The sequence below is a fragment of the Cebus imitator genome, unplaced genomic scaffold (genome assembly GCF_001604975.1).
Source record: "Cebus imitator isolate Cc_AM_T3 unplaced genomic scaffold, Cebus_imitator-1.0 Scaffold71, whole genome shotgun sequence".
Classification (NCBI taxonomy): Eukaryota; Metazoa; Chordata; class Mammalia; order Primates; family Cebidae; genus Cebus; species Cebus imitator.
In genome coordinates this window covers 4,029,115-4,047,597 of record NW_016107386.1, presented here as the reverse complement: position 1 = coordinate 4,047,597, position 18,483 = coordinate 4,029,115, and the positions used below count along the sequence as shown (strand labels likewise).

The window sequence follows — 18,483 nt, the reverse complement described above, 5'->3', positions numbered from 1 at the left end:
AAAGAAGGGTAGCCATGGCACTAGGTATTTGCACGTCAAATTCTTTTCTTATTAAGATGCTTTCCTGAAATGACCCTCTGGGATTTCAGAACTGGTCACCTAATTTTGCTATGGAAACAACATCAATGATGGATCACTTACTTCACCATTTCAGTGACGGTTCAGAAATCTTCATTGAGCACTAACTCTGTTGCAAACTCTGTGCTAGATTCTGGAGATGCAGCTGCCAATCAGCCAGAACCAGTCTCTGGATGCAGTGTGAACCAGCAAGGAGCCTAAACCGGATTCTCAGAATGGAAAAACCTTACCAAACACCACTAGATATATGTACTGCCACATCAGCTTTCAACAGACCCTAATTCCTTTCATGATGACCTAGAGATGGCTTATCCTTGGAACAGACGAAGACCATTCTGAATTGCTCTGAATATGTTTGTATTTAAATATGTCCCAGATAATAAAATAGGAAGAATGCTTCATGTGACCTAAGAGCAGGAGCAAAGCCTTTCTGAAGGGTTTCCTGGCACTCTGGGTCTCAGGCAGGGCCTCTCTGGAGCTGCCTCATCTCCATTTCTTTCTTTCTGGCTGCCTGGGGCTGCACTTTGGCTCCAACTCCATGCGATCTGCTGGGAGCTCTCCCCACAGAGCTCACTTGAGGGATGCTTCTTTTGAGGTAGAAGTTAACCTGGAAGGGAAAAAGCAGAAGCTAGGAGATCCGTTTGAACCATCTTTTGCCATAGTTCCGGTTTCTGAGGGTTGGGTACTAGTTGAGAATTATTATAGCAGTGATCCAGAGAAGCACTGGTGGTGCCATATAGGCCTGGCTAATGTTCCCCCAGAATTGGTATGCAATCACTGGTGATAAATAGGGTGTGACTGGACAAAATTAATATTCATTGATTTTATACATATCAGAGAAAAATTGGCTGAGCATGGTGGCTCATGCCTGTAATCCAAGTACTTTGGAAGGCTGAGGCAGAGGATCACCTGAGATCAGGAGTTCAAGATCAGCCTGGCCAACATGGTGAAACCCTGTCTCTACTAAAAATACAAAGAAATTAGCCAGGCGTGGTGGTACACAACTGTAGTCTCAGCTACTCAGGAAGCTGAGGTGGGAGAATTGCTTGAACCTGGGAGGTGGAGGCTGCAGTGAGCCGAGATTATGCCACTGCACTCTAGCCTGGGTGACAGTGAGACTCCATGTCAAAAATAAAAATTAAAAAGAAAAAATTAGGTCGGGCGTGGTGGCTGTAATCCCTGCACTTTGGGAGGCTGAGGCGGGCAGTTCACCTGAGGTCAGGAGTTAGAGACCAGCCTGGCCAACATGACGAAACCCCGTCCCTACTAAAAATACAAAAATTAGTTGGGCTGGTGGCGCATGCCTAATAGTTCTGGCTACTTGGGAGGCTGAGGCATGAGAATTGCTTGAACTCAGGAGGCAGAAGTTGCAGTAAGCTGAGATCATGCCACTACATTCTAGCCTGGGTGACAAAATGAGACTCCATTTCAAAAGAAACAAAGGAAAAGAAAAGAAAGGAAAAATATCTACACATCAAATCCCAATTTCACCAATATTACCACTTAGGACAAGAGCCATGGCTGACGGCACTGTAATGATCTTCGTGCTGCCTGGGGGACTCACAGGTGCCATGCTCAGGCGTGCCAGCAAGTGTCACCGTGCTTCAGAACCCAACCTTCTGCCATACTTGTTTGATTTTATAGATAGTAGAGATGATAAAGAGTGTTGGTTGGACTCTTATTTATTTTCCTTTTTTTTTTTTTAATTTTAGAGATGGGTTGATATATTGCCCAGGCTGGACTCGAACTCCTGGGTTCGAGGTCTCCCTGCCTCACCCTCCTGAGTAGCTGGGACTACAGGCACATGCCACCACACCCTGCTTGGATTCTTAAACTCGAAATTTCCATGTGCATTAATGCATCCTTTCAAGCGCTGCATTCCAACTTCTCTTCTGGCCACAGCATGCAGACAGATGAAAAGATACTTTTCACTGACAAATGTGGGACATTCTGGGCGTGGAAGAGCCATAGAACTATCCCAGGCTGAAGAGGAAGGAGAGGGAGTGGCACAGTATCCTAACCACACTCCTCTGGGGCAGGCCTGGGCTTTCCCACCCTTGGAACAGCTTGAGTGCTGAAGCCAGCTGGGAGTTAAAAAACATGCCGCTGACTGAGAGGCCTCTCTACGGGGTTATTTCCTGCTCCTTCCACAAAAATTCATAGCCAAGTTTGCTGCTAGTTCCTCCAGGGGTGGGGAGGGGAGAATCAGAGCCAACTGTACTGTCTTATTTACCAGTTCCTGTTTAGTAACACAGGAATCTAGGACAGAAAAAAAGAGGGAGAAGAGAGACAAGAAAATGAGGCAAGGAAAAGGAAAGGAGTGGCGCCATGTGGAAGGCCTTGGGAAAAAGCAAGATATTTTGTTTTATTTTTATTTTGGGCCCAGGAAGATATTTTATTTTTATTTTGAGATAAGGTCTTACTCTGTCATCCAGGCTGGAGTGCAGTGGCGCAATCATGGCTCACTGCAGCCTCCACCTCCTGGGTTCAAGTGATCCTCCCACCTCAGCCTCCCAAGTGGCTGGCACTACACATGCACGCCACCATGCCTGGCTAATTTTTGTACTTTTTTGTAGAGACAGGGTTTTGTCATGTTGCCCAGGCTGGTCTCAAACTCCTGGGCTCAAGTGATCCGCCAGGCTCAGCCTTGCAAAGTAGTACTGGGATTATAGGTGTGAGGCACCACACCAGGCCTGAGATATTTTAAAGCATCTTAATTCTACTGTGGAAACTCTGTAGCAAACAATCTGGTGTTTTGTTTTGTTTTGTTTTCGAGATGGAGTCTTGCTCTGTTGCCCAGGTTGGAGTGCAGTGGTACGATCTCAGCTCACTGCAACCTCTGCCCCCTGAGTTTAGGCAATTCTCCTGCCTCAGCCTCCCAAGTAGCTGGGATTACAGGCATGTGCTAACACACCTGGCTAATTTTTGTATTTTTAGTAGAGACAGGGTTTCGTCATGTTGGCCAGGCTGGTCTCAAATTCCTGACCTCAAGTGACATTACATCCCAGCCTCCCAAAGTGCTAGGATTACAGGCATGAGCCACCACACCTGGCCAATCTTTTTTTCCTTTTTTCTTTCCCAGTCAGATGGATATCTGCTTTAGACTGGGGAGGGAGACAGATTCCTTTGTGATCAATAAACGGATTTTTAGTTGTTACTGTGCCTGGAAATTGTATCCAAATGACAGATTTCTTTTCTACTCTGAGTATATTTGACATAATGATGAGTTATGTTAATTTAAAGAATATGTGAAAAAGGGGGCAAAATCCTTTGAAATCGAGTGTGCTACTCAAGAGGACATGCAGTTGTTTGAATTTGGCATTGAACAGACTTGCTGGTAATGCAAGACTCATACATGTAACTGCCTACCAGTCATTCAATTTTAGGATATAACAAGAAAAAAAGGAAAGAGGACCCCGGATCAGCTAATAGGCTACAGTGAAAGATTTACTCTCTGTTTCCAGCAACTGTAAGGAGAAGTAATTTACATTATTCAGGAGATGGGACTGGGGGAGGAGGAGATGGAAGGAGAAACCATCTGGAAATTCCAGAGGAATTCTCAAAGGATTTAAAGCATAGTTCTTTCCCCTGAGCCTTGTGTTACAATAAGGAGCTACAAACACAGGCTGTACACTTAGTATGAGTTCCTGTAACACATTGGCTAAGAAGGCAGCCGGAGAGCCTGACGTAGGTTCAAATCCTGGCTCCCACCACTTGCTATGTGATATTATGCAAGCTTCTTTTATCTTCTCTAAGCCACAAATGGGGACACTTGCATCTACCTCACAGGGTTGTTGTGAAGGTTAAATGAGACAATGCTAGAAAGCTCTCATAGCATGTCACACATAGTAATTATTCAATAAATAGTAAAAGACAAGCTTGACTTGACTACATCATGTTAATTGGGAAAGGAGGTGGGAGGGTCTACTAAGCTCTAGGGTTGTGTACAGAAGGTATGAGGCGGCCCTAGGAAAGGCTGACTTTTGAGAAACGAGATTGAAGATGGCCTTTAAGTAGGACTGCCTCATTATTTTGTCCTCCTTTGAGAAATCTGGGGATTAGTGTCCGTGATCTCTGAGCTCCTTTAGCTCTGAGGTCCTAATACAATCAAAACTGAAAAGATCCAGGCTGTAAAATCAAAGAAGTTCTCTACTTCTCATCCGATCTATAAAATAAAGCCCTGGAGAGTTGAATCTTGAAGAGTAGCTGGCTCTTTGCAGCATTGAGCGGAAAGCAACAGCAGGCGGATCACCAGAAGGGACTGTACAGCGCCCTCTGGTGGCAGTCCTTGCCGTTGGCACAGAAGAATGTAACTGCCTTTCTCTGTAAAAACTGGTCTTAAAGAATTTATCCGATTTAGTCAGAGCACAGTCTAGGCCGAAGGACCACAGTGGCTCATGACTGTAATCCCAGTGCTTTGAGAGGCCGCGGTGCAAGGATCTCCTGAGGCCAGCAGTTCAAGGCTGCAGTGAGCCATGACTGTACCACTGCACTCCAGCCTGGGCTACACAGAGAAGCCCCTCTCTACAAATAACAACAAAAATTAGGCCGAGTTCGGCAGCTCATGCCTATAATCCCGGCACTTTGGGAGGCCCAGAAGGATGGATCACTTGAGGTCAGGAGTTCAAGACCAGACAGGTCAACATGGTGAAAACCCATCTCTATTAAAAATACAAAAATTAGTCAACCGTGGTGGCACAAGCCTGTAAGTCCCAGCTACTTGGGAGGCTGAGGCAGGAGAATCACTTGAACCTGGGAGGTGGGGATTGCAGTGAGACGAGAACATGCCTTTCACTCCAGCCTGGGCAACAGCATAAGACTCCATCTCAAAAAATAAAAAATAAATAAAATAAATAAAATGGCCGGGTGTGGTGGCTTATACCTGTAATCCTAGCACTTTGGGAGGCTGAGGTGGGCAGATCATCTGAGGTCAGGAGTTCGAGATCAGCCTGCCAACATGGTAAAATCCCATCTCTACTAAAAATACAAAAATTACCTGGGCGTGGTGGTAGGAGCTACTCGGGAGGCTGAGGCAAGAGAATCACTTGAACCCAGGAAGCAGAAGTTGCAGTGAGCTGAGATCGAGCCACTGTACTCCAGCCTGGGCAACAGAGCGAGACTTTGTCTCAAAAAAAAAAAAAATATGTATATATATATTAGTTGGGCATGGTGGCATGTGCCTGTAGTCCCAGATACTTGGGAAGATGAAGCAGAAGATCTCTTGAGTCTGAGGCTGCAGTTAGCCATGATTGTGACACTGCACTCTAGCATGAGGGACAGAGTCACTCCCTGTCTCTATGAAGAAAGAAGAAGAAAAAAGAAAAAAGAAGAAGAGGAGAAGGAAGAGAAAGAGGAAGAGGAGAACCTATCTAACCTACCTTGTTTGACTACAAGTCATAAGACTCTGCCTTGTTTGACTGTAGGTCGTAAGACCCCCTTTTCAGAGAGGGTACTGACCCATACCCAGAAGGAAGAAATGCATGCTCAGAGAGCCCAGAAGAATCTGGACAGACAGGCCTTGCTAGATTTCTTCACTCAGTACATAGCATTAGCTGATATCTTTTTTGTCCAATTGCATTTATACCTAGCTGTATCTAATTTGTTGAACCTAAGCATAAAAATGGACAATCTCCCCTAATCTTTGGGTCTTCATTCTGTAGGCTCCTGTGCATGCACGTTAAATAAATTGGTATACCTTTTCTCTAATTTATCTGCCTTTTGAGAGTTGATTTGGCCCCTACATACCAAAGGCTTTATGTGGTCGTTCTCATTTCAGCCTCTTGTGAAGGAGGCACTGTTATTACCAATTTACTGAGAAAGAAACTGAGAAGGAGAGAGATTAGGTAATTTGTCCAAGGTCTGTGGGCAAATGAGCTGAATATAGAACTAGGCAGTGCTTTGAATTACTATGCTATGTTAAACAGAAGAGGAAAAGCCAAAAGGAAGTGAGGAAGGATACATAGGAGGGCGACAGAACAAAACTTAAGATGTGCGAGCAATTAATCCTTTAAAAAATAGTAAAAGAAGGAAGCTGGGCAAAGATTAGAGGTGTGTAATCACTTAAGATTTTGTAAGGGCCAAGGATGGTGGCTCATGACTGTAATCTCAGCACTTTGGGAGGCTGAGGCGGGCAGATTGCTTGAGCCAAGGAGTTCAAGACCAGCCTGGGCTACACAGTGAAACCCTTTTACTACAAAAAGTAGAAAAATTAGGCGGGCATGGTGGTGTGCACTTATACGCACTCTCATCTACTTGGGATACTGAGGTGGGAGGATTGCTTCAGCCCAGGAGATTGAGGCTGCAGTCAGCCATGATGGCACCACTGCACTCCAGCCTGGGTGACAGAGTGCGACACTGTCCTCCTAAAAAGACTTTATAAGTGACTTTTACAGTGCACCATCAAGCTCAACCTAACTCACCAATGTTGGTTCCGCAGGACCCACGGTCACAGTCTCTGTCTGTGGGTCAAACCCAGGTGCTTTGGCAGTGACAGTGTAGGTACCTGGAAGCAGCAGCCGGAAGTAATCACCTTGGTCACCTGAAAGTCACAAGGATATAACTCAATCTACTGATTAAAAACCTACCCCAGGCTGGGCGCGGTGGCTCACACTTGTAATCCCAGCACTTTGGGAGGCCGAGGTGGGCGGATCACCTGAGGTCAGGAGTTTGAGACCAGCCTGGCCATTATGGTGAAACTCTGTCTCTACTGAAAATACAAAAATTAGCTGGGCATAGTGGTGGGCGCCTGTAATCCCAACTACTCAGGAGGCTGAGGCAGGTGAATCGCTTGAACCTGGGAGGTGGAGGTTGCAGCGAGCTGAGATCGCGCCACTGCACTCCAGCCTGAGCAACAGAGTAAGACTCCATCTCAAAAAAAAAAACAAAAAACAAAAAACAAACCTGCCCCAAAAGGGACCTTGATATAAAAATAAGCCGGGGTTTTTAGCTGACTACGAGCTTTTCTTTTTTAGACGGAGTCTTGCTCTGTCTCCCAGGCTGGAGTGCAGTGGCATGATCTCGGCTCACTGCAGCCTCTGCCTCCCGGGGTCAAGCAATTCTCCTGCCTCAGCCTCCTGAGTAGCTGGGACTACAGGAGCACGCCACTACGCTCAGCTAATTTTTGTAATTTTAGTGGAGATAGGGTTTCACCATATTGGCCAGGCTAATCTTGAACTCCTGACCTCAGGTGATCTGCCTGCCTCAGCCTCCCAAAGTGCTGGGATTACAGGTGTGAGCCACTGTGCCCGTTGGCTTTTCTTTTTTAAAATAAACAAATAAATAAATAGAGTCAGGTTCTCACTGTGTTGCCTAGGCTGGTCTCAAACTCCTGGGCTCAAGTGATCCTCCCGCCTCAGTCTCCCAAAGTGCTAGGATCACAGGCGTGAGCCACCGCACCCAGCCTGGCTTTTCTTTCTTTTCTTTCTTTCTTTCTTTTTCTTTCTTTCCTTCTTTCTTTCCTTCTTTCTTTCTTTCTTTCCTTCCTTCTTTCTTTCTTTCTTTTTCTTTCTTTCCTTCCTCCCTCCCTCCCTCCCTTCTTTCTTTCCTTCCTTTCTTCCTTTCTTTCTTTTTCTTTCTTTCTTTCTTTCTTTCTTTCTCTCTTTCTTTTTCTCTCTTTCTTTCTTTCTTTCTTTCTTCCTTTCCTTTCCTTTCCTTTTCTTTCTTTCTTTCTTTTCTTTTCTTTTCTTTTCTTTTCTTTCGAGACAGAGACTCGCTCTGTTGCCCAGGTTAGAGTGCAGTGGTACGATCCCACCTCCCAGGTTCAAGAGATCCTCCTGCCTCATAGTAGCTGCAATTACAGGCACATAACACCTTGCCTGGCTAATGTTTGCATTTTTAGTAGAGACAGGGTTTCACCATGTTGGCCAGGCTGGTCTCAAACTCCTGACCTCAGGTAATCCACCCGCCTTGTCCTCCCAAAGTGCTGGGATTACAGGCATGAGCCACCGTGCCTGGCCTGTGACTTTTCTTAATAGCATGAAACTAGTAAAGATTTAAATCATTTGTGGGCTATCTTAATGGAAGTATGGGATCAGCCCCTAGGAAGCAGGAGTTTTACTGTGCTCTACACTGAAAGTGTTAAGTGTAATTCTAAACCCTTTAGTTAATAAAAACTTATCTCCAGTAAAGGAACACTAGGAGAAAGGAAATGCTGAAAGGTCTGTGAATGTTTGCCTAATAAAGAAACCACGTGAGACCCCAGTTTTGATATTTGAAAGGCCACTATGAAGAAATGATGTCTATCTAAAGAAATAAGAATAAGATGTATGGGTTTAAATCGCAGGGAGGCAGACCTTACTAGACAGAAATAAAACCTGTTGAGGCGAGATGCGGTGGCTCACGCCTGTAATCCCAGCACTTTGGGAGGTCGAGGCAGGTGGATCACCTGAGGTCAGGAGTTTGATACCAGCCTGGCCAACATGGCAAAACCCTGTCTCTACTAAAAATACAAAAATTAACCAGATGTGGTGGCACATGCCTTTAGTCCCAATTACTTGGGAGGTTGAGGCAGGAGAATTGCTGGAATGCAGGAGGTGGAGGCTGCAGTGAGCCGAGATTGTGTCACTGTACTCCAGCCTGAGTGACAGAGCAAGACTCTGTCTCAAATAAATAAATAAGCAAACAACAAACCTGTTGAGAGAAACAGAGCTACAAAAAAAGGAATGGTCTGCTTTATGAAATTGTGAGCACTCAAGCACAGACTGGATCAGAAGCGTGGAAAAGCTACACAGATGTACAGTGCAAAACCTGCACGACTGAACATGGAGGCCCTGGTTGAACAAAAAGCTGTCAGTGGTGTTGTATGGGTGTAATCTTACATTCAGTGGGAATGCTGGACCAGTAAAGATGCGATTTTGGGAGTCCTGCCTCTGTTTTTGAGACAGGGTCTCATTCTGTTGCCCAGGATAGAGTGCAGCAGGGCTGTCACAGCTCACTGCAAACTTGAACTCCTGGGCTCAAGTGATTTTCCTGCCTCATCCTTTTGAATAACTGGGACTATAGGCACACACCACTGTGCCTGGTTAATTTTGTTATTTTTATTTTTTGTAGAGATGGGGTCTGGCTATGTTGACCAGGACGCTCTTGAACTCTTGACCTCAAGCAATCCACTCAGCTCAGCCTCCCAAAGTGCTGGGATTACAGGTGTGTGGCACTGTGCCCAGTGAGAATCCTATTTTTAATATTTCTTCTATTGGGCTGCGTGCAGTGGCTCACCCCACTACACTCTAGCCTGGGCAACAGAGCAAGACTCTGTCTCAAAGAACCAAAAAAAAAAAAAAAAATTCTTTTATCACCTTCAAAAGTACGGCAAGGGAAAAATAAAATTCAAAAGAAGCCTGTTTTTCTACAACAGGGAAAGAGCATTTTGGCTAATGACTTTCCATCCCTTTAGACTCAATTATGACAGTGTCTTTAAAATTCATTTTATGTATATAGCAATGAATATTTGAAATAATAAAGACAATAAACCTTGAGACAAACAATAATGAGAAAGTCTTTTTTCTGCCCCCTATTAAATAGTGTCTGTAATTTACTTTAAAATACTGCAGCAAAGGCAATGTGTTATTGTACTTGTATTGGATAGTTGAAATGACACCCCAGGGGTTGTCATTTTCTTAACTGCAGACTTGCATCCTGAAGTGGTTAGCAAGTGCTGTATCAGAAAGCCCCCATTCCAGATGCAGCTACTCTGAAGGCTTCAGCTAGCTTTCTCTCTCATCAACACTAGATGCTTTGCTAAGTTACATATGAATGTTTACAATGGGTTTGTTCACTGGTGAAATGAATATATACATATATATATTTTTTTGAGGCAGAGTTTTACTCTGTTGCCCAGGCTGGAGTGCAATGGAGCAATCTTGGTTCACTGCAACCTCAATCTCCAAGGTTCAAGCGATTCTCCTACCTCAGCCTCCTGAGTATCTAGGGCTTCAGGCGCCCACCACCATGCCCAATTAATTTTTTTTTTGAGAGGTGTCTGGCTCTGTCGCCCAGGCTGAAATGCAGCAGCGCAATCTCGGCTCACTGCAACCTCCGCCTCCTGGGTTCAAGCAATTCTCCTGCCTCAGCCTCCTGAGTAGCTAGGGCTTCAGGTGCCCACCACCATGCCCAATTAATTTTTTTTTTTTTTTTTTTCGTAGCGATGGAATTTCACCACGTTGGCCAGGCTAGTCTTGAACTCCTGACCTCAGGTGATCCACCTGCCTTGGCCTCCCAAAGTACTGGGATTACAGGCATGACCCACCATGCCCAGCCTAATAATTTGTTAATTAACATAATGGTTGGTGAAAGTAGGCACTTATTGGAGAAATTAGTGGTGTTTAATATGCTTCGTTGTTGTTGTTGTTGGAGACAGAGTCTCACTCTGTGCCCAGGCTGGAGTGCAATGACATGACTTCGGCTCACTGTAACCTCTGCCTCCCGGGTTCAAGCGATTCTTGTGTCTCAGCCTCCCGAGTAGCTGGGACTATAGGCCACACCACCACACCCTGCTAATTTTTGTAGTTTTAGTAGAGACAGGGGTTTCACCATGTTGGCCAGGCTGGTCTTGAACTTCTGACCTCAAGTATTCCTCTCACCTGGACCTCCAGATACTCAAATCCCAAAGTGTTGGGATTACAGGCGTGAGCCACTGTGCCCAGCAATACATGTTGACTGGCTAGACTGTTTTAGAGACATTCCCACACTTGCTTGGACAGAGCATAAGAATCTAGCAAAAGCCAGGTGTGCACTCCTGGAACCCCAGCACTTTGGGAGGCTGAAGCAGGCAGATCACTTGAGCTCAGAAATTCACAACCAGCCTGGGCAACAAGTCAAAAACCTGTCTCTGTAAAAAATACAAAACAAAAAAATTAGCTGAGCATGGTGGTATGCACTTGTAGTTTCAGCTACTTGGGAGACTGAGGCAGGAGGATTGAGTGAGCCTGGGAGGTCAAGGCTGCGGTGAGCCCTGATTGCACCACTGTTCTGCAGCCCAGGCTTTAGAGTGAGACCCTGTAATCCCAGCTATTTGGGAGGCTGAGGCAGAATTGCTTGAGTTGGAGACCAGCTAGGGCAACATAGTGAAACCTCATCACCTAAAAAAAAAAATAGCGGCCAGGTACAGTGGCTTACATCTGTAATCCCAGCACTTTGGGAGGTCAGGAGTTTGAGACCAGGCTGGCCAACACGGTGAAACCCCATCTCTACTAAAGGTACAAAAATCAGCTGGATGTGGTGGCACATGCCTGTTATCCCAGCTACTCAGGAGGCTGAGACAGGAGAATCCCTTGAACCAGGGAGGCAGAGGTTGCAGTGAGCTGAGATCACACCACTGCACTCCAGCCTGGGCTTTACGTCTAACAAAAAAAAAACAAAATAGAAGAATCTAGCAAGCCCTGAAGAAGGCTGTGCTCATAAGAATGATTCCTATGACTGAGAAACATTTCCTTAAAAAAAGAAAAAAGCAAAAACAGATTAAAAGGATGGTTCCTGAGTTTGGATTCCGAAACAGTCCTATGTCCAGACATTGGGCTAAACAGGCTCTCTGGTTGTCTGGTACTTCACCTTGAGGCTATAGGATTCTGCCTTTAGACGCTACCTTCGCCCTGAATGAACCTTTCAGGTAAGATGCATTGAGATCACTTTAAAGAACAGAAAGCTGAGAGTTCATCTAGCTTAAACAGATTGGAGGAACTGGGAAATGCCTACTTGGTAATAAATATTAGTGCAGTAAAATTCAGGTGAGACTTGCTGATATCAAGGTTGTGGGGAAGGCTGGGTGTGGTGACTCACACCTGTAATCTCCAGCACTTTGGGAGGCTTTTGAGCCCAGGAACTAGAGACCAGCCTGGGCAACATGGTGAAACCCCATCTCCACAAAAAAAACACAAAAAATTAGCGAGGCATGGTGTTACACGCTTGTAGTCTCAGCTATTTTGGAGGCTGAGGTGGGAGGATGGCTTCAGCCCGGGAAGCAGAGGTTGCAGTGAGATCACACCACTGCCCTCCAGCCTGGGTGGCAGAATGAGACTCCTTTTCAAAAAAAAGAAAAAGAAAAAAGAAAAAAAGGTGGGGAGTTAGGCAAATCTCACTTACCCGTAACCATAACCACTGGTAGCTACCGCTATGCATTAAAAGCAAAATAAAACAAAAAACCCTGCAAGCTGTGCATGATCAAACTGGGCTAAGTCAGTTTACAACACCATTCTGCCGTGAGATAATTCTGTGCCCTTCTAGGAGGTTCTGGGTAGCTCTAAGATCCACCTCCACCATCAGTCTTGCCCCACAGTAAGCCTATGATGGAAAGAATCTTGCTAACTTTCCCAGTGGAGGTGTAGGGAAATGCCAAGTCAGCGACAAGGCTATCTGTTTTACAGTCCTCTTTCTACCCAATTTCATACCAATGTGTGAGCTATTAACAGGCTTAAGCCCAGAAAATATCCCTCACAAAATTGTACATGGTAGCGACTCCTGAATGCTGACGAGAAGTTACATTTACATCAGTCTTTCCTGGTCCTGACCTCCCAGGGATCGTGTGCACCAGAAGCAAAAGAGTTTCCATGAAAACATCTTGGTTGTTTGATCTAGCCTCTTAATTTACTGTCTCTGTTTTCCTTACCCTTCTTTCCTCCATCCCCCGACTCCCAGCACCTTTGACACCCCTGCCGGTTTCACTGGCTTACTAACTGGCCCCTTGATTATGCTGAAGATGATGAGGGAGTGAACGCTTCCTTCCTGACCCTAGGCAGTAACCACCTACCTGAAGTGACATCATGGTTAATCCCACTGACAGAAATGACAGCATTAGCAAGGTTATTATAATTCTCATCAAGCACCATTCCCTTGATGCCCTGGTGAACCTGCAGGAACAAGTATATAGTTATGATCATAAAACATTTGTATGGTGTTTTAGAGTCTCAAAGCCCTTTCTCGTATGTTTTTGCATTTTATCTTCACAGAGATGAAGGTAATAGTCCAATTGGTTTCTTTGCCTCTCTCCCTGCCCCAATTAATCTCTTCGCAATTAGAGTGGTCAGAGTGATCCTTCTAAAGCCTGACTCACATCGTGTCACTATTCTATCTACTCAAAACCTAACGCACGCTGAGCAAAAGCTAAGTTCTTGTGATGCTCTGTCTGTAAAGCCACGTGTTAGCTCTCTGAGCCCATCTCCAACCACCTTTCCTCTCCCTTACTTCTGAGATCAGTCCAGCCACATTGGTGTCCTGGCTTTCTGTTTTGTTTTGGTTTTTCAATTTGCTGTGATAGATTGTGATAAAATACACATAAAATAAAATTTACCATTTTAACCATTTTAAGTGTACAGTTCCATGTTATTAATACATTTAGCCGGGCGCAGTGGCTCACACCTGTAATCCCAGAACTTTGGGAGGTTGAGGTGGGCAGATCACCTGAGGTCAGGAATTTGAGACCAGCCTGGCCAACACAGTGAAACCCTGTCTCTACTAGAAATGCAAAAATTAGTCAGGCATGGTGGTGGGTGCCTGTAATCCCAGCTACTCAAGAGGCCGAGACAGGAGAATCGCTTAAACCCAGGAGGTGGAAGTTGCAGTGGGCCGAGATCGTGCCACTGCACTCTAGCCTAGGCGACAGAGCGTGACTCTGTTTAAAAAAAAAAAAAAAAATTGTAATGTTGTGCAACCATTACCACCACCCATCTGCGTAGCTCTTTTTATCTGGAAAACCTGAAACCGGATATCCACTAAACAATGATTCTCCATTCTGCCCTCCCCCAGCCCCTGGCAACCACCATTCTATTAATATTTTCCATCTCTCTAATTTTGACTACTCTAAGTACCTCATATAAGTGGAATAATAGAGTATTTGTCTTTTTGTGGGTGGCTAGTTTCATTTGGCATAATGTCCTCAAGTTTCATCCATGCTGTAGCATGTATCAGAATTTTCTTCCTTTTTAAGGCTGCATAATACTCCACTGTATGGATATACAACATTCGTTTATACAGTCATCCATCAATGAACACTGGGTTGCTGCCACTTTTTGGCTATTGTAAATAATGCTGTTATGAATATGGGTGTGCAAATATCTCTTTGAGGCCCTTATTTCCGTTTTTTTGAATATATACCCAAAAGTGTCATTGCTGGAGCATACAGGAATTCTAATTGTGTGAGGAATTGCCATAACTGTTTTTTATAATGACTGCACCACTTTACATTCTAATCAATTTGAGGTGGGATCTTGCTGTGGTGTTAATTTGCATTTCCCTAATGATTAGTGATGCCGGCATTTTTCATATGCTTCTTGTTGATTTTGTATTTGCTGTTGTGTCCATTTCAAGGAATCCTTTTATCCCTAGATATCTGCATGTTTCTCTCCCTCACCTCCTTGAAATTTTTGTTTAAATGTCACTTCCTCTGTAGGACTTTTTTCATACCATTTTTCTTTTAACATGTTATATAATTTATTGCTTACTGCCTGTTTCTCCTCACTAGAAGGTAAGTTCCATATGGGTGGGTATTTTCTTATTTATTCATAATTCCAAGCATATAGAATAGTTTCTGACAGATAGTTGTGCTTGATAATTTGTTCTTGAGAGGGGTCTTGCTCTGCCGCCCAAGCTGGAGTGCAATGGCATGATCACAGTTCACTGCAGCCCTGACCTCCTGGGCACAAGCGATCCTCTGACCTCATCCTCCTATGTAGCTGGGTCTACAGGAGCACACCACCCTGCTTGGCTAATTTTTTTTTTTTTTTAAAGTAGACGTGGGGTCTAGCTATGTTTCCCAGGCTGGTCTCAAACTACTGAGCTCAAGTGATCCTCCCATCTCAGCTTCCCAAAGTGCTGGGGTTACAGGTATGAACCACCGTGCCTGGCTGCTCAATAATGTTGAAAGAATAAACCTCATTGGAAGAAGCAGCCCAGATCTATTGAACTGAGTCAGAGCAAAAGTCAGACCCAAACCAATGAAACACCTTGCCTGCCACCGAGAAGCACTTTTCCTCTTGCAAACATGAAAGTTAACAAATGAGATTTTACCTCTTCCAGGAACTGGATTAGGGCTTCCCGATTACCCAGCCACTCCCGCTGTAACTCCTCTTGGGGGGGAAACTTGTTGCAACTCAGTTCCAGTGTTATGTCAAAGCAGTTGGTACGGAGATAATTAAAGTCTTGCATTCCTAAGGAAAAGAGGGCAGCAGCAGATTTCCATAACCAGGTTCCCACTCAACGTCCCATCTCATCTCTCTCTCTTTTTAAAATTTTCTATTTATTTGGGAATTACTTTTTTATTTATTTCATTGGCACATAATATGTAGATATTCATGTATATCACATAGTAATATGTGCATATTTATGTGCATATTCAGTGACGTTTCAATACATACACTATATAGTGATCAGATCAGAGTAATTAGCATACCCATCCTCCCATTTATCATTTCTTTGTGTTGGAAACATCCAGCATCTTCTTCATTACCTTCTTTTCCTCATCACCTTCTATTCTATCTCTTGATCTCTCTTTCTTTCTTTCCTCTATAAAACCCTTCCCCAAGTTCCCAGTTCACTGTCTTTCTCTCTCTGCAGTTCCCTCTCTTCATAAATGCCCATTTTGTCATCTTCATCCTTTTATGTTTTTTTCCATTTCATGACTGAATTTTACTTCTTGTCCCTTTTGTCTTTTCCCAAGTCTGCTTATTATCTGCGCCTTACTATCGATTATGCACATGAATTGCTTTTAGGAGAACAGATTTTCTCCTTGAAATACAATGTTCTTCAGACCTGGCAGCTTAGGAATAAGACTAGTATTTTGCTTTTACATCCCTCCTCCTAAGAACATAATATTAATCTGAAAATACCCATGCCAGAAAAACAGACTCCTGAAAAAGCAGAAGACAGCTATATTTTCTTCTTTTTCTATAAAATACTTGCTTGTTCTGATCTTCTACATTATTCAGTTGAATCAATTACTTTTTAATATGTTTCTTATTATTAGGATGGTTGTTTACATTATAATTTCATTTGGGTTAAAAATTATCCATTTTAAAATGTCTGTACTACCCAAGATGATCTACAGATTTAATGCAATCTCTATCAAAATCCCAATAACCTTTGTTGCAAAAATAGAAAACCCACCCTAAAATTTATATGGAATTTTAAGCAACCCTGAATAGCAAAAGTAATCTTGAAAAAGAATAACAAAGTTAGAGACTCACAAATTATCATTTTGAAACTTACCACAAAGCTACAGTAATCAAAACAATGTGGTACTTGTATAAAGACAGGTATATAGATCAATGGAATGGAAGATGGCCCAGAAACCCTTGCATATGCAGTTAAAGGATTTTTGACAAGAATGGCAAGACCAAATGGGGAAAGGATAGTCATGTCAACAAACAGTGCTGGGAAAACTGCGTATCCAAATGCAAAATAATGAAGTTGGAGCCTTATCTAACACCATATACAAATATTAACTCAAGATGAATCAGAGACCTAAACGTAAGACCCAAAACTATAAAACTCTTAGAAGAATACACAGGGCAAAAACTTCATGACCTTGGATTTGGCAATGATTTCCTGGATACCAAATCAAAGACACAGGAAACAAAAGAAAAAAATCACAGATTAGGTTTCATGAAAATAGAAAAATTTTGTTCATCAAAAGACAGCAACTCTGGGACAGAATAGGTGATGACAGAATCAAACAAACAAACAAACACAATGTCAACAGAGTAAAAAGGCAATCATGAAATGGAAAAAATATTTGTGATTCATATATCTGATAAACATTAATATCCAGAATACACGGAGAACTCCTAAAACACAGCAATAACAACCAAAAACCCCCAAACAACTTGATTTTCAAAATTGGCAAAGGACTTGAATAGACATTTCTCCAAAGAAGGTATATAAATGGGCAATAAGTACATGAAAAGATGCTCAATATCACTAATCATTAGAGAAATGCAAATCAAACTACCATGAGATACTATCTTGCACTTATTAGGATAGCTGCTATCAAAAAGACAAAGTAAGAGTTGGTGAGGATGTGGAGAAATTGGAACTCCTGCGCACGGGTGGTGTTTTCTATGGAAAACAATATGGAAGTTCCTCAAAAAATTAAAAATAGAACTACCTTACGTCCAATAATTCCAGTTCTGGTTTTATATATCCAAAAGCACAGAAATCAGAGTCTCAAAGAGATATTTGCACATCCATGTTTGTAGCACCATTATTTATAACAGCTAAAATGCGAAAGCAACCCAAGTGTCCATTGGTGGAAAAATGAGAAACAAAATGTGGTATAAACATACAATGGAATATTGTTCAGCCTTAAATGTAAGGAAATTCTGACAAACACTATAACACGGATGAACTCTGGGGACATTATGGTAAGTGAAATAAGGCATTCACAAAAAAAAACAAATACCGCGTGATCCCATTTGTATGAGGTACTCAGTGCAGTCAAAATCATAAAGACAAAAAGTAGAATGGTGGTTGCTAGGGGCTGGGGGATGGGAAGTGGGGAGTTATTGTTTAATGGGTATAGAGTTTCAGTTTTACAAGATGAGAAGAGCTCTGGAGATGAGTGCTGATGATGATTGTACAACATTACAAATGTACTTAATAACACTGAATCATATGCTTAAAAACTATTACAATGGTAAATTTTACATTATGTGCATTTTACCACAATAAAGATGAAAAAAATTATCACTTACTTTTTAAGCTGATGAGTGCAAGCAGCTGTTACAGAAAGAATGGGGAAAGTTGAAGAATAATAACTACAGTCTATTAAATTGGCTCTCTCCGAACAGTATGGAGGTTCCTCAAAAAACCAAAAACAGAACTACCCGTTGATTCAGCAATCTTATTGCTGGGTATATGCCCCAAATAAAGGAAATCAACCTATTGAAGAGTTATCTCCACTCCCATGTTTGTTGCAGCACTGTTCACAACAGCCCAGATTTAGAAGCAACCTAAGTGTCCATCAACAGATGAATGAATAAAGAAACTATGGCACATATACACGATGGAGTACTATTCCATCATTAAAAAAATAAGATCCTGCTATCTGCGAAAACAAGGATGAAGCCAGGCACAGAAAACAGACTTTGCATGTTCTTACTCATTCAAGCTAAAAATTTAAATAATTGAACTCAAGAAAATAGAGAAGAAGGATGGTTACCAGAGGCTGGGAAGGATGGAGGGAGTGGGAAGAATGGGGATGGTGCATGGATACAAAAAAATTGAAAGAATGAAAGATAGCACAAAAGGGTGACTACCGCCAGCAATAATTTGCTGTACCTTTTAGAATAACTGAGGGAGGCCTGGCGCGGTGGCTCACGCCTGTAATCCCAGCACTTTGGGAGGCCGAGGCGGGTGGATCATGAGGTCAAGAGATCGAGACCATCCTGGTCAACATGGTGAAACCCCGTCTCTACTAAAAAT

General features: G+C 43.2%; 1 protein-coding gene across 1 annotated transcript in view; it reads right to left on the bottom strand.

Moving 5' to 3' along the window:
- Positions 1-414: 414 nt before the first annotated feature.
- The window catches only part of CPN1 (carboxypeptidase N subunit 1), a 40,572-nt gene continuing 22,503 nt past the window's right edge, over positions 415-18,483 (bottom strand). Inside the window, exons 6-9 of the mRNA XM_037739564.1 lie at positions 15,073-15,212; positions 12,818-12,917; positions 6,498-6,616; positions 415-685 (exon numbers count right to left, since the gene is read on the bottom strand). Of these exons, the coding sequence (XP_037595492.1) occupies positions 536-685; positions 6,498-6,616; positions 12,818-12,917; positions 15,073-15,212 (509 nt within the window). The 3' untranslated portion in view covers positions 415-535. The remainder of the gene's footprint in view (positions 686-6,497; positions 6,617-12,817; positions 12,918-15,072; positions 15,213-18,483) is intronic.